General features: G+C 37.3%; 1 protein-coding gene across 42 annotated transcripts in view; it reads right to left on the bottom strand.

Moving 5' to 3' along the window:
• The window catches only part of PBRM1 (polybromo 1), a 106,924-nt gene that overhangs the window by 16,457 nt on the left and 73,947 nt on the right, over positions 1-16,520 (bottom strand). For all 42 annotated transcript variants that reach the window (XM_059879516.1, XM_005222979.5, XM_024982491.2 and 39 more), the window contains 3 exons: positions 12,414-12,559; positions 6,654-6,811; positions 459-642 (listed from right to left, as the gene is read on the bottom strand). In XM_059879516.1, coding sequence (XP_059735499.1) covers positions 459-642; positions 6,654-6,811; positions 12,414-12,559 — 488 coding nt within the window. The remainder of the gene's footprint in view (positions 1-458; positions 643-6,653; positions 6,812-12,413; positions 12,560-16,520) is intronic.

The raw sequence follows: 16,520 nt of genomic DNA, 5'->3' as shown, positions 1-16,520 counted from the left end.
CCAGGAATCGAACTTATGTCCCTTAAGTACTGGACCACCAGGGAAGTTCTCAGATGTGTGTTTTTAAGGGATTCTGCTGAATACCCAACAAAAGCACTGGACTGAAAGCTAAGATCTAGTTGCCTATAAATACTAAGAAGAACTTTCGCAGTTCACAGAACTACACAATCTCTTAATAGATTATGCATACCAGAGTCAAAGATTTCTGCCTCCATATTACAATTATTGAAGTCTACACAAAGAGGACTGATCCAGCAGTCACCACATCTCAGCAGATTGTGAGGATTTTCCTTTAATATTTAATTAAATTAATTAATATGTTCTGTTTGAAATGTCTATTGCTCTAGTTTAAGACCTAATAAAAAACAATAAAAACCCACCGTGGACTATGCAATTTTGATATGTTTTACTGATATCAAAGGAGCTGAAGTGCTCTTTTTTAGTTTTTTCAACTTTACCTGAAGTAATAAATTTCATCATCTACCACTTTAGCAGACAGTGAAAATCTCTTCAGTCCCTTAAATTTCTTCATCTGCTTGTCACTCTCGTTGTAGCGGCTCTCACAAAGCAGAATGTCATTTTCTGGAATTTCAGTTGGCCTGCAGGAGAGGAAGTCCTTGAATGACAACACAGCACATTTTCCTGAAAGAGAAAAATTTTGGAGAGAAATTAAAGGAGTTACTGTGGTCATAGATAACAATTATTTTAAACCTTTAAATTAATACATTCAAATGATTAAAATTAGAAGATTTAAAGGGTATAAGATGTAAGGACAGATATGCAGATCAATAGACTAGAATTAAAAGTCTAGAAATAAATCCATATAACTGAGTTTTTACAGGTAACTGATTTTTGACAAGGGTGTCAAGACAATTCAACTGGGGAAAGAATAGACTTTAACAGGCAGTGCTGGAACAACTGGATTACCACATGCAAACGAATGGAGCTAGAAGCCTACTATATGCCATATACACAAATTAATTCAAAATGGATCAGAGACCTTAATGTAAGAGACACAACTATAAAACTCTTATAGAAAAACATAGGTATAAACCTTTGTGACCCTCTATTAGGCAATGGTTTCATAAATGTGACATTAAAATCACAAGCAACTAAAGAAAATAAAGATAAATTAGACTTCATCAAAATGAAAAACTTCTGTGCTTCAAAGGACACAAAGTGAAAAGACAGCACACAGAACAGTGGGAAATATTTGCAAATTATATCTCTTGTGAGAGTCTAATATCCAGAATACATAAAGAACTCCGACAAATCGGAAATAACAAAATAAATAACTCAAAAAACAGGCAAATGATCTGAATAGACATTTCTCCAAAGAAGATATACAAATACCCAATAAGCTCATGAAAAGATGCTCACTCACATCATTAATCATTTGGAAAATACAAATAAAAATTGAAATACCACTTCACATTCATTACGATGGCTATTACAAAGGGAAAAAAGCCAAATGAAACTTCCAGAAAATACCAAGTGTTGGTAAGGATGTGGAGAAGCTGGAACCACTATATGTCACTGCTGCTAATGTGAAATGGTACAGCTGGATGTGGGAGTTGGACTATAAAGAAAGCTGAGCGCTGAAGAACTGATGCTTTTGAACTGTGGTGTTAGAGAAGACTCTTGAGAGTCCCCTGGACTGCAAGGAGATCCAACCAGTCCATCCTAAAGGAGATCAGTCCTGAGTGTTCATTGGAAGGACTGATGTTGAAGCTGAAACTCCAATACTTTGGCTACCTGATGTGAAGAGCTGACTCATTTGTAAAGACCCTGATGGAGGGAAAGATTGAAGGTGGGAGGAGAAGGGGAAGACAGAGGATGAGATGGTTGGATGGCATCACTGACTCAATGGACATCAGTTTGGGTAAACTCCGGGAGTTGGTGAGGACAGGGAGGCCTGTGGACATGGAGTCACAAAGAGTCAGACACGACTCAGCAATTGAACTGAACTGAAAATTGATCCAGAAATTCTACTTCTAGGTAAATATACAAAATGACTGAAAGCAGGGACTCAGATACACATACACCAATGTTCACAACAGCATTATTTACAACTGGCCAAAATATAGAAATTACCCAAATGTCCATCAACAGATGAATGAATACACAAAATGTTACATATACATACAATAAAAAACTTCAGCCTCAAAAAGGAATAAAATTTGGATACATGCTACACCATGGACGAATTTTGAGAATTTTTTATTTATGCTAAGTAAAATAAATCTGACTCAAAAAGGAAAAATTTTGCATGATTCCACTTACATAACGTACCCAGAATAGCCAGAATTCATAGAGACTGATAGTAAAATAGTGCTTATTAAGGGGCTGGAAGAGATGGAAATGAGTAGTTATTGCTTAATGGGTACAGAGTTTCTATTTGGGATGATGAAAAGTTCTAGAAATGGATAGTACTGATGGTTGTACAATACTGTCAGTGGGTGTGCTGCAGCCCACGGGGTCACAGAGTCAGACACGACTGAGCAAGTGAACAACAACAATTTATTTGGCTGCATCGGGTCTCAGTTGTGGGACTTAGAATGGTTAGCATATCACTCATATTGTTTTACACCTAAATTTTGGTGCAAAATAATACATTTTAAGGATCACTGCTGGTATTAGTATATTTATCCAACTAGTTCCCTACTGGTGGATGTTTAGTTTCTTTTCCAAATTTTTGCTCTCTCACTGAAGCAAGACTGACATACTTTAAGACATATACCAATTTGCACATGAATGAGTACACCTGAGGAATAAACATCTAGAAGTACAAAAGCTGGGTCAAAGGGTACATACACTTTAATTTTTGTAGGTATTATCAAATTTGCCTTTCACAGAGGTGATGGTAATTCATAAACCCACCACAAAATGGGCAAATGCCACTTCCCTAAATTCTTGTCAACTAGTAAACATATGAATCTTTGACAATTTGATAATTTTTTTAAGAAAGTAGCATCTGGGTAATTTTAACTTAACATTTCTCTACTGGCTTAGGTTGTGCATATTTTAAGAACCACTTCTCTCTGCTCTCTATTAATCTTTGCCTGTTTTCCTATTGGATAGTGATCTTTTTTTCTAATTATTTAATAATTCTTCATATATGAATGAAATCTGATCTTTTTCTATGATATACACTGCATGTATTTTCCCAAAGTTGTCACCTGTCTTTGCTTCTGCCAAACATTTAAAACTTTTATATAGTTGAATTTATCAATCTTTCTTATATGGTTTTTGGGTTTGATGTTAAGAATTATAAAAATTTCTTCCCCATCACTTTCCTTTGGTATCTTTTACTACTTCTGTGTTCATTTAAGCCTATATTTTATCTGGGAATTTATTTTGAAGCTGATGTGAGAGATGGATACAATTTTACTTTTTCCAAACTGCTGCCTAACTTCCAAGTAGCAGGGAAGTGGCTATGGTGCTTTTGTTGAAAACATAGCTGCCACCAGCTGGGTCTGGCAAAGGATATCAGTTGGGGCAAACAGTAGACATGATGAAAACCCTGGGAGAAAAAACTGGGAAGTGAGATGTTTGGGGAATAAGAGTTTTGAGAAGCTTCCACATATTCCTGGAAATCTAGAAAGCCATGCACATGCTACGGGCAAGGTGCATGTTCAGCAAAGACCTGAGAAGGCCCCAGGTCCTCAGCTTCCGCTGACTGTCAAGGCCTGCACAAGCAGCGGTAAGTATAAAGGCAGAGCTGTGAACTTTCTGGCTGAGTGCTGAATGTGCGCTCCAGAAAGATGCACTGTACAGTTGCAAGGGCTGGGAATTTGGGGTGGGTTTTTTTTTTTTGGATCCAAGCACTTAAGAAATTCTCTGTTAAATCACTAGCTGACCACTAAGCTGGTAGAACAGAGATTTCAGTGACAACACACAACAAAGAATACAGTCTTTAAAGTAGCTTAGAAAAGTCACTAAACAAGCAATGACAACTCACAATAAGCAGTGACAACAAAAACTTAAGGAGGGGGGTAGAATCTCATTTCCAGAGTTATATTATATTGGTAATATTCACAATATCCAGTCTTCAATAAAAACTATGAGGCATGCATGAGACAAGTAAGTAGGGCCCATTCACAGGATAAAAAAAAAAATGAACAGAAACTGTCCCTGAGGAAGTTTAGACACTGAACTTACTACACAAAGAATTTAAATCAACTGTCCTAAATACACCAGAAGAGCTAAAGGACAAGGAACTAAAAGAAACCAGAATGATGTCTCACCAAATAGAGAATCAATAAAGAGACAGAAGTTGTAACCATGAAATAGAAACTCTGAAGCTAAAAAGTACAATAACTAAAATGAAAAATTTATTAGAAGGGTTCAACAACACACAGAAGAATCAATGACCTTGAAGATAGGAAAATTAAAATGAAAAGTCTGAGAAAGACAGAAAAAAAGAATACAGAAACATGAAGAGCATCTCAGAGATCCAACGCACACCATTAAGCATGACCCACATAGGCATAGTAGGAGTCTTGGATGGTGAAGAAAATGAAAAGCACAGGAAAAAATATCTGAAGACACAGTGGCCCAAAATTTCCCAAATGTGATGAAAGACATGAAAGAAAAAACTGCCAATGGAGAATTCTATATACATCAAAAATACCCTTCAAAACTCGAAGACATTTCCAGATAAACAAAAGGTGAGAAGAGATTCTTGTGAGCAAACCTGTCCTAAAAGAAATGCTAAAGGGAGTCCTGTAGGCTGAAATGAAAAGGCATTAGATAATAACTTGTAGTCATACAAAGAAATAAAAAACATTAGTAAAGGTAACTACATAGGTAAATATAAAAGGCAATATATTTTTGATTTGCAAATTCTCTTTTTTTCAACCTATATGATTTTAAAGACAAATGCATAAAGCAATAATTATAAATCTATGATAACGGGGCACACAAAGTATAAAGAGGTAATTTCTGACAATAACACAAAGGAGAGGGATGGAGCTATAGAGGAACAGAGTTTTTTGTATAGTGTATATGAAAATCAGATTTTCATAAGTTTAAGATGTAATCCCCAGGGTCATCGCTAGGAAAATAACCAAGAAACAATCAATGATATAGTTGTCCTAACCAAAGAAGACCTCAGTCTCCCCTTTAGGCTCCCTCTGTCTCCTCACTAGAAGTAAAGCTCCAGAGCACGAGTTAAAAGGAAGACCTCTGCTGCAGAAACTCAAGAAGGATTTAATAACTTCACTAGCCTTTGTTGTCTCTCCCCAGAGTGGAAGAGAAAATGTACTGAATTATTGGCCATTCAGACATGATTACCATATTCAATTCTGAAAAAAATTCAAAGCACCAAAGAACAATATAGATAAACATTAAAGCAACCAGACGAAGTCTAAGTGTAAAATACTTTTTAGGGACTTCCCCAGTGGTCCAGTGGTTAGGACTCTGTGCTTCCACTGCAGGGGACCCAGATTCAATCCTTGGTCAGTGAACACATGCTGCAACTAAATGTCTTGTATGCCACAACAAAGACGGCAGATCCTGCGCACCAGAACTAAGACCCAGGGCAGCCAAATATATAAATAAAATATTTTTTAATTTGCAAATTTCCTTTTGATCATAAGCATGGTAGCTTCTTCAACTTTACAACCATAGGTAATCAATATAAAGTTGTAACTAGTAACCTTTTGGAAAACCACTCAAAAAGACGTAGGTAGCAGCTAGTGTAAAAAGTTATCGAGTTACTTTGGGGCCAGAAGAAACCCAAGAGCTGAAAATGGTGACAGTATATGAATCATGTAACTATATCTCAGAAGCAGAATGGCACTTTGCACACTCAGGAGGATGACTCAACAGAAGCCAAAGCAAGACCTTCATGTTTCTGGAATTGAACAGTAACACTACTAGGGTTAATCCAACAGAGACAGTATGTCTTTTAATTGCTCTCCTTGCTTCCTACCTTATTCTTACAACAATTCCCCATACTGCAGCCACAGTGATTCCTCTAATACACATGTTGGCTCACATGCCTCTTTGTTCAGACTCCTCATAAGAACTCTTATCTGTTAAAGCTCAATCCCTGCACATGACCTACCATGACTTAGGGCCCAGTCACCTGAGAGGGCTCATTCCCTACCAGACCCCCTGCACAGCTGCAGTCACTCTAACCAAAGACTTCAGTCTTCCCTTTAGGCTCCCTTTGTCTCCTTACTAGAAGTAAGCTTTCTTACTGTGACTCAAACACACCCAGATACTCTGCCTCAAGGTCTCTGCAGCTGATGTTTGCAGTGCCTAAAAGGAGTAAAATCTCAGCAGCTATTTGAATAGTTTTCTTCCTCACTTCCTTCAGGGTTCTGCTCTCATGTCACCTACCAGAGAGGCTTTTGCTGATGATATGACCTAACCAGAACCTCCCTGCAACATTACTCTCTATCCTCGTACTCTGTTTTATTCTCATTCATTGCCCTAATTACTACCTGATGTTCTATATATTTAATTTTAATTTACTAACTGGCTCCCCAGCCTCTGCTCCACACAGTTAGGTGCCTGAGAAGCCTGAGATTTTTATTTTTTTATTGCTATATACTTAGCACCTAGAATAGTGTCCAGGACAGAAAAAGTGTGCAATGACTCAACTGTGGAATGAGTGTGATTAAATGAAAAGTATGAATACATACCTAGAATACATGTCATGGGACAGGTTTCTTCCAGATTACTCAAAAACACTTCCTTCTTGTAGAACATTTTTGTCGGCTCATGTTCCGTCTCTTCTGGGTGAATGAAGATGGGGCCATAAAAATACGCAGCTCCATCTCGGACCCATACCTTTTCAATTCTTGGGAGAAAAAATGGAGAAATTCCATTAAATTAGAATTCTGATGGATTTCATTCCTGAAGGCTTAATCTATCAAACATTCTGCTAACCAAAAACTTAATGGTATGCTATATTTAGAGGAGTTTCACTGACTATTTTGATAATAAGACAATTTTCTTGGTTCTTTTTTTCCCCCTTTAAACATATGACAAGATATTTGGGGAAAAAAAGAAGTGAACATTTTTTTAAACATAATACCAAAGAATACAACTTAAAAGTTTAAACTGACTCCCAAGTTTTCTTCCTGAGATACAAAGCATCTATCAATTGGACTTATGAGCTGAATAAACACACAGATCCTCAATATTTGGGGTCAGATCACATCAATGGCAGACACGCTTTTAAGGCAATGGTTCATGACCTTCTTGTAGGTCAAGATCTAATACCCCTTTACCTCATGAAAATCTAATGAAAGCCACTGATCATTTCACTAGAAAAAAATAAAAACATCTGACTGTTCTGTGCAGGATACTGTACTATTTCTCAGAACCATATCATAAGGTTGATATTATTACTGTTCCCAAAGTCTCAAGGTTCCAGACATGAAGCAGCATCCTCATCTCAGTTAATATACACTTTCAGTTCTTCAGATCAAAATGCAGGAGTCACCCTTGACTCCTCTCTCTCTCCTGGACACTTTGCTGCTATTGTTGCTGTTTAGTTGCTCAGTCGTGTCCAACTCTTTGCAACCTTATGGACTGCAGCCCACCAGGCTCCTCTGTCCATGGGATTTCCAAGGCAGGAATACTGGAGGGGGTTGCGATTTCCTTCTCCAGAGGATATCCCAACCCAGCAATCAAACCCACGTCTCCTGCACTGGCAGATTCTTTACCATTGAGCCACCAGGGACTACATTCTCTCAACTCAACCCTTCAAAACTGGATCTAATTTGTAGAACTGGATCTGACTACTGGCCTGAGACACCATCATTCTTGCCTAGATTATTGCAACAGCCTCCTAGCAGATTTTGCCTTTCTACCTTTGACTCTTTACAATCTATTCTTAATAATCAGTAGACAGAGCCTTTCTGCTAAGACCTAAGTCAGATGTTACTTCTGGGGACTTCGCTCGCGGTTCAGTATTTAAAATGCTACACTTCCACTGCAGGAGACACAGGTTTGACCTCTGGTCAGGGAACTAAGATCATACATGCCATGGAGTGCGGAGGGGGAAAAAAATGTCATTTTTGCACTTAAAATAATCCATGGTTTTTCATTTAATTCAGTAAAGGTGCAAGTCCCTTCAGCAGTTTCTGAGCCTCACACAATTTGCACTATATCCCCTGGCTCATGTACTTCCTACCTAACTCAGGTATTGCCCACTCCCTTTGTCACAAGCTCTGATCTGAACAGCCCAGGCATGCTTCTCTCTCCAGTCTTTGCACTGGCTGTTCTCTGTCCCTGGAAAGCTTTCTCCCTGGATATTCATATTACTCACTTCCTTGGTCCCTTCAAATGTTGGCTCAACTGTGAACTCTTAGTGAGGCTTTACACATCAGCCTGTGTAAAGTTTTGAACACCCTACTTTGACCATGGCACTCCCGATTTCCCATATCCAGCTCTATTTCTTTCCATAGCATACATCATAATTTAACGTACCATATACTTTATTTACTCATGTTTGCAGTTTGCCTTCCTACTAGAAAAAAGGTCCAGGAGACTAAGGATAGTTGTATCTTTTATGCACTAATGTATCTATCAGTTCAGTTCAGTTGCTCAGTCATGTCCGACTCTTTGCGACCCCATGAATCGCAGCACACCGGGCCTCCGTGTCCATCATCAACTCCCGGAGTTCACTGAGACTCACGTCCCTTGAGTCAGTGATGCCATCGAGCCATCTCATCCTCCGCCGTCCCCTTCTCCTCCTGCCCCCAATCCCTCCCAGCATCAGAGTCTTTTCCAATGAGTCAACTCTTCGCATGAGGTGGCCAAAGTACTGGAGTTCCAGCTTTAGCATCATTCCTTCCAAAGAAATCCCAGGGCTGATCTCCTTCAGAATGGACTGGTTGGATCTCCTTGCAGTCCAAGGGACTCTCAAGAGTCTTCTCCAACACCACAGTTCAAAAGCATCAATTCTTCGGCGCTCAGCTTTCTTCACAGTCCAACTCTCACATCCATACATGACCACTGGAAAAACCACAGCCTTGACTACACGGACCTTTGTTGGCAAAGTAATGTCTCTGCTTTTCAATATGCTGTCTAGGTTGGTCATAACTTTCCTTCCAAACACCAAGTGTCTTTTAATCTCATGGCTGCAGTCACCATCTGCAGTGATTTTGGAGCCCAAAAAAATAAAGTCTGACACTGTTTCCAAGGTTTCCGCATCTATTTCCCATGAAGTGATGGGACCAGATGCCATGATCTTCATTTTCTGAATGTTGAGCTTTAAGCCAACTTTTTCACTCTCCTCTTTCACTTTCATCAACAGGCTTTTGAGTTCCTCTTCCCTTTCTGCCATAAGGGTGGTGTCATCTGCATATCTGAGGTTATTGATATTTCTCCCGGCAATCTTGACTCCAGCTTGTGCTTCTTCCAGGCCAGAGTTTCTCATGATGTACTCTGCATATAAGTTAAATAAGCAGGGTGACAATATATAGCCTTGACGTACTCCTTTTCCTGTTTGGAACCAGTCTGTTGTTCCAGTTTGCCTTCCAGTTCTAACTGTTGCTTCCTTCCAGTTCTAACTGTTGCTTCCTGATCTGCATATAGGTTTCTCAAGAGGCAGGTCAGGTGGTCGGGTATTCCCATCTCTTTCAGAATTTTCCACAGTTTATTTTGATCCACACAGTCAAAGGCTCTGGCATAGTCAATAAAGCAGAAATAGATGTTTTTCTGGAACTCTCTTGCTTTTTTGATGATCCAGTAGATGTTGGCAATTTGATCTCTGGTTCCTCTGCCTTTTCTAAAACCAGCTTGAACATCAGGAAGTTCACAGTTCACATATTGCTGAAGCCTGGCTTGGAGAATTTTGAGCATTACTTTACTAGCATGTGAGATGAGTACAATTGTGCGGTAGTTTGAGCATTCTTTGGCATTGCCTTTCTTTGGGATTGGAATGAAAACTGACCTTTTCCAGTCCTGTGGCCCCTGCTGAGTTTTCCAAATTTGCTAGCATATTGAGTGCAGCACTTTCACAGCATCATCTTTCAGGATTTGAAATAGCTCAACTGGAATGCCATCACCTCCACTAGCTTTGTTCATAGTGATGCTTCCTAAGGCCCACTTGACTTCACATTCCAGGATGTCTGGCTCTAGATGAGTGATCACACCATCATGATTATCTGGGTCATGAAGATCTTTTTTGTACAGTTCTTCTGTGTATTCTTGCCACCTCTTCTTAATATCTTCTGCTTCTGTTAGGTCCATACCGTTTCTGTCCTTTATCAAGCCCATCTTTGCATGAAATGTTACCATGGTATCTCTGATTTTCTTGAAGAGATCTCCAGTCTTTCCCATTCTGTTGTTTTTCTCTCTTTCTTTGCACTGATCACTGAGGAAGGCTTTCTTATCTCTTCTTGCTAGTTTTTGGAACTCTGCATTCAGATGCTTATCTTTCCTTTTCTCCTTTGCTTTTCGCTTCTCTTCTTTTCACAGCTATTTGTAAGGCCTCCCCAGACAGCCATTTTGCTTTTTTGCATTTTTCCATGGGGATGGTCTTGATCCCTGTCTCCTGTACAATGTCATGAACCTCATTCCATAGTTCATCAGGCACTCTGTCTATCAGATCTAGTCCCTTAAATCTATTTCTCACTTCTACTGTATAATCATAAGGGATTTGATTTAGGTCATACCTGAATGGTCTAGTGGTTTTCCCTACTTTCTTCCGTTTAAGTCTGAATTTGGCAATAAGGAGTTCATGATCTGAGCCAAGTCAGCTCCTGGTCTTGTTTTTGCTGACTGTATAGAGCTTCTCCATCGTTGGCTGCAACGAATATAATCAATCTGAATTCAGTGTTGACCATCTGGTGATGTCCATGTGTAGAGTCTTCTCCTGTGTTGTTGGAAGTGGGTGTTTGCTATGACCAGTGCATTTTCTTGGCAAAACTCTATTAGTCTTTGCCCTGCTTCATTCTGTATTCCAAGGCCAAATTTGCCTGTTACTCCAGGTGTTTCTTGACTTTCTACTTTTGCATTCCAGTCCCCTATGATGAAAAGGACATCTTTTTTGGGTGTTAGTTCTAAAAGGTCTTGTAGGTCTTCATAGAACCATTCCACTTCAGCTTCTTCAGCGTTACTGGTTGGGGCATAGACTTGGATTACTGTGATATTGAATGGTTTGCCTTAGAAACGAACAGAGATCATTCTGTCGTTCTTGAGATTGCATCCAAGTACTGCATTTCGGAATCTTTTGTTGACCATGATGGCTACTCCATTTGTTCTAAGGGATTCCAGCCTGTAGTAGTAAATATAATGGTCATCTGAGTTAAATTCACCCATTCCAGTCCATTTTAGTTCGCTGATTCCTAGAATGTCGACATTCACTCTTGCCATCTCCTGTTTGACCACTTCCAATTTGCCTTGATTCATGGACCTGACATTCCAGGTTCCTATGCAGTATTGCTCTTTACAGCATCAGACCTTGCTTCTATCACCAGTCACATCCACAACTGGGTACTGTTTTTGCTTTGGCTCCATCCCTTCATTCTTTCTGGAGTTATTTCTCCACTGATCTCCAGTAGCATACTGGGCACTTACTGACCTGAGGAGTTCCTCTTTCAGTATCCTATCATTTTGTCTTTTCATACTGTTCATACTATAAAATATATCTATAGAACCTAGCAAATAGTACATATATAATAAACAATTACTAAATGACGAACAAATACAATGAGGAAACTGAAGCCCAGAGAGGTAAATAATTTGCCTAAGAACATTAAACCGACAGGGCTGGGACTTACATCAAGATCTCTTGGAATGAGTTACTTTCCTTAATTACTAACCTCTACTGCCCAGCCCTGTTCCCTAAATTCCTTTACTGCTACTTTATGCCATCCAATCATACTTTCACCCATTTACTTGTTTATCAAATATTTGAGCCTCATGCACTATGTTTGCAGCAGGGGATATAAAGGTATATATCACTTTTTTGCTCAAAAAAGAGAGGGCCTCTAACTCTCAGGGCATTTGTAGTCTTGTATGGAAGCCTGATAATAAAACTGATATGTGTTCTGAGGAAGAGGAAATACACAGAGCTCCGAGAATGCGTAATAGGGGGACCTAATCCAGTCTAGAGGAGACAGGAAAGGCTTCCTTAAGGAAGTGCCATTTCAAATTTAAGCTAAAAAGAGTTCACCATATGAAGCTGGCAGGGAGATTTCTGGGTTGAAGAGTTCAGTAAATGGCAGGAGGAGAAAAAGAAAAAGAAAGAAAGAAAAACACACACACAACAGGAGTCCTGAGAGGAAGTGTGGCTAGAGGCATAAGACGGGAGAGTGTGGTGTGAAAGGAAGTAGGAAATGTTCCCAAGGGAGGGACTTTGGTCTTCATCCTAAACAGTAATGAATTCCTACTGGTACCAAATGTCTCAAACCAAGCCTTGTCCTCTCTTAACTCGAAATGTTCACCTGCCAACACGAGGACGCACTAGCCCATGGGACTTGATGAAGACACAGTCGCCAACCTTCAGCCACATGTCATTATACCGGAGCTGCTCAAAGTAGTGGCAACCTGGTTCACCATTCGACATTTCCACAGGGACATCTTCTTTCTCCTGTGATAAAGGAAACTGGTTAAAGACAGGGAGCTGACAATCAAGGAGTTGGAAGAGAAAGTATGAAGGCAAAGCAGACTTTCCGCCCTTTTAACTCAAAAAATAACCATAAGTAGAAACTAATAAACAGGAAACCCAAAGTTTAGGTTACTGAAATTAAACTAAATCTTATCAAATACTCTATCTATTTTAAATTTCTAGTTCATTTTCATAAAATGTTACTCAAAGATCCTTTTACTACTCTCTCCTTCCTTTTCCCATTCTCGGAGACTTTAGCCAAAAAAAAAAAGAAAAACAAAACCCAAAAAAAACCCCACCAACGACCAACAATGAAGACTTAATTTCAGAAACAGCCTCATTCAACTGTTATAAAGGAGCAAATACTATACAAACTTCCTCTTCACCATATTTACTAAGCTCTTAATTTCTGCATATTAACAACTGATTTAAAAATTTTACCATCTTGATTTATTCTAACATGAAAAGAACAGTATAGCCTCTGTGACAGAAACACATATACTCTGCTTTTTAATAATGTATAGGGTCTGTCACCTACTGACTGCTGTGACACTGGGTAAACTACTTGACCTCTTATGCCTTGGGTTCATCATCTGTAAAACGAAGACAGTATGCGAATCAGATGGGGTTGTTAGGAAGCTTATAAGACACAATCCATGTTAAGTACACAGAATAACGCCTGGCTCATAAACCACTTAATGTTCACTATTGTTCTTATAGTCTTAACAAAAAAAAAAGAAAAGATACTTCTGATTAATGAAACTAAGAAACATAATTTACTGAGAATCTAGCAGATAATGAGCATATAGCACTAGGTGTTTTAAATACAAAAGCTCTAAAAAAAAAAAAATAATAAATAAATACAAAAGCTCTAAAACATATAAAAACTGAGGAAACTGCAAAACCCCCAAATTTTCTACTGCATTTTCCTGAAAATATCAAAAACTTAAAACTTAAGGGAAAAAAAACTCTTCTGGAATGCCCAGATAATTTAATGCTTTGATCTTTATGATTTCAAATGTGATACTGAAATGGACTTCTTAGAAAATTCTTAAGAATGAGAGAGGTACCACACATATACTAGATTGAGGGGTGCCAGGAGGAATGGAGCTGTGAAAAAGACAGACCTGAGATTAAGAATACATATTTATTTTAGGAATGGGTTCTGTTCTAGTTATCCTTCTAAAAATTTCTTGGTATAATATATTTTAGCCATGCAATATTAAAATAAAGATATAAGACTAAAAAAAGTAATTCATACACAGGACACGGGGTACTAATGAACTCCAATAACAAAAACAAATTTAATTCCCACACTGATTTCCACTGGTATTTCCTCTTTTAAAATTAGTATCTCTATGATTCCCAGACATACTGATAAAATGTACAAAATATCATGTTCTTTCCCAAGCTCCTTTTCTCTTTTTAACATTTTAATGACACTAAAATGGATTTTTATCTAAGAAACTAAAAATTTTTTTTCTTGTTTTTTACACTAAAAATTTAAAAATGCTGCTTTCACCCTACATAAAAAGTGCATCTGTTGGAAATAATTCAAACATTAGAGTATGCAAAATTTAAAAATCAAGTTTTCTGTGATCCAACCCCAGAGATAACCACCCAGTTTAACCAATTTATAGTTTTTCATGTTGTTTACACATACATAAAACATAAAGCACACATTTTTGTTTTTTCTGAGTAATGATGGAATCATATTCCATTCTGCAATTTGTTGATTCCTTCTGCTAACTACACATTTGCATTATATGAATGGATGTGTGACAAATTCCTATTCAGGGGCATTTGGATGTGGCCCAGGGTTGAGTACTATGTTGGAACACATTCCCTGTTATCAGACAGCAGGGTCAAAGCCACTGATGGGATGTGCTGTCCCACACTCACACCAGGCTGTGTATATTACTAGTCTTCAGAACTGTCAGTTTGCTGGGCATTTTAAAAACTATTAGATTAAAACATTTATGTTTTTTTGATCTTTTATAAATGATCTATTTGATCCTTTGCCCATTTTTCTAGTATTATTTTTTTCCTAGACTTCAAAGAGATCTTGTACTTTAGCAACAGCAGTCCTAAGACTGTTTTATTAAACTAACTGATACTGTCAATTGTAAATCTAGAAAATGATCTTTTTTTTTCTTTTGTGGCTACCGGGTTTTATCTCATATAAAGGATCCATTCCAAGCTTATCAGTGAATAAAAGATTATATGTACATAACATAAATGTACTTAGGCTAGCAACTTATGTTTCTTTTTTAATGTTTATACCTTACTTATTTTGGAATATGAAATGAAAGGAGTTCAAGTAGGTTTTTTTTTCTTCTTTTTTCAAATAGCTATCAGTTTTTCCAATATCATTTTATTCTATCCTCTCTTGCTGAGTTAAAATACTGCGTTTATACAAACTCTCAGTTATAAATGAATCACAGGTATGAAATGTACAACACAGGGAATAATTATATAATATCTTTGTATGTTTAAATGATGACTAGATTTATCATGGTGATCATTTTGAAATATATATAGAAATACTGAATCATTACGCTGTATACCAGAAACTAACATAGTATTGTAGGTTAATTATATTTCAAATCCACAAACTCACAAAAAGAGATCAGATTTGTGGTTACGAGGCAGGATATGAGGGGGAAGGGGGATTGGATTATGACAGTCAAAAAGTTCAAACTTCTAGTTATAAATAAGTACCAGGGATGTAATGTACAACATGATGAATATAATTAATACTACTGTACATTATATGAAAGATGTTAAGAGAGTTCTTATCACAAGGGGAAAAAAACTTTTTTTCCTATTTCTTTAATGTTGTACCTATATGAGTTGATGGATGTTGATTACCACACTTACTGTGGTAATCATTATCATGATGTAGGTAAGTCAAATCATTATGCGGTACAACTTAAAACTTATACAATGCTATATGTCAATTATATCTCAATAAAATTAGAAGAAAAAAAGGCGACTGTGGGACAAAAGGGGAAAAATGAATAAGGTCTCTAGATTAGTAAATAGTATTAATGCTAACTTTCTGGTTTTGATCCCTGTACTATGCTTTACAAGGTGTTAACATTAGCAGAAGCTGAATGAAGAATATAAGGAATGTCTTTATACTATCTTTGCTAAGCACTCTGCACATCTGTTAAGTCTAAAATAATTTCAAAATAAAAGTTAAAATATGTAAAACTAAAATGAATGATTGAGTATCTTTATAGTCTGGATTTAACTGTGAAAAGGCTATTCCCTTCATTAATCAATTATGAACTAACTCAATATTTTAAAAATGTATCTTTGTAAAATGCCATATTATCTGGCAGGGTTAAAGCACTCTCAACCGCTCTTTCAGTTTTTCTGCTTTTTCTCGTGACTGTCATGCATTTATTCTTTCATAAGAATGATAGTATTGTCAAGTTTCAAAACAACTTACTCAAGTAAATCTTCAGTACCTTTCAGCAGACTGTTTTTCTTCCTCCTACAGGTTCCATATGCTCCTTTTAAGATAATTTCTTAGTGTATTTTTTTTTTTTGGTTCATGTGAATTGGATAGTTTCTTCCAAGATTTTTTATAACATTTGTTAAAATCTATTCAACAGTTTCATTTTACTTTCAAAATCTTATGAAATTACTGTTGTGCTTATACAAGAAAGCTATTAACTTTTTGTGGATTTTGAAATTTCTACTTGTTGTAGGCTCTGTATTCAAAAACTTTTCACAATTAATTTCTCCCCCATTCTCAGCAAAAAAATAATTTTGCCTCTTTGTTGTCAATATTTTACTACTTTTGTCTGTCTAGTTATATTGGTTCTTTTCAGAAAAATACACATAATGATAAAGCAAGCACCTATGTTGTGTACACAGCTTTCAAAGGAATTTCTTTCACTTTAGGCTTGATATACAATTTTTTAAAATCATT

This window comes from Bos taurus, chromosome 22 (assembly GCF_002263795.3).
Source record: "Bos taurus isolate L1 Dominette 01449 registration number 42190680 breed Hereford chromosome 22, ARS-UCD2.0, whole genome shotgun sequence".
Taxonomy (NCBI): Eukaryota; Metazoa; Chordata; class Mammalia; order Artiodactyla; family Bovidae; genus Bos; species Bos taurus.
This window is presented reverse-complemented; position numbering and strand designations above follow the sequence as displayed.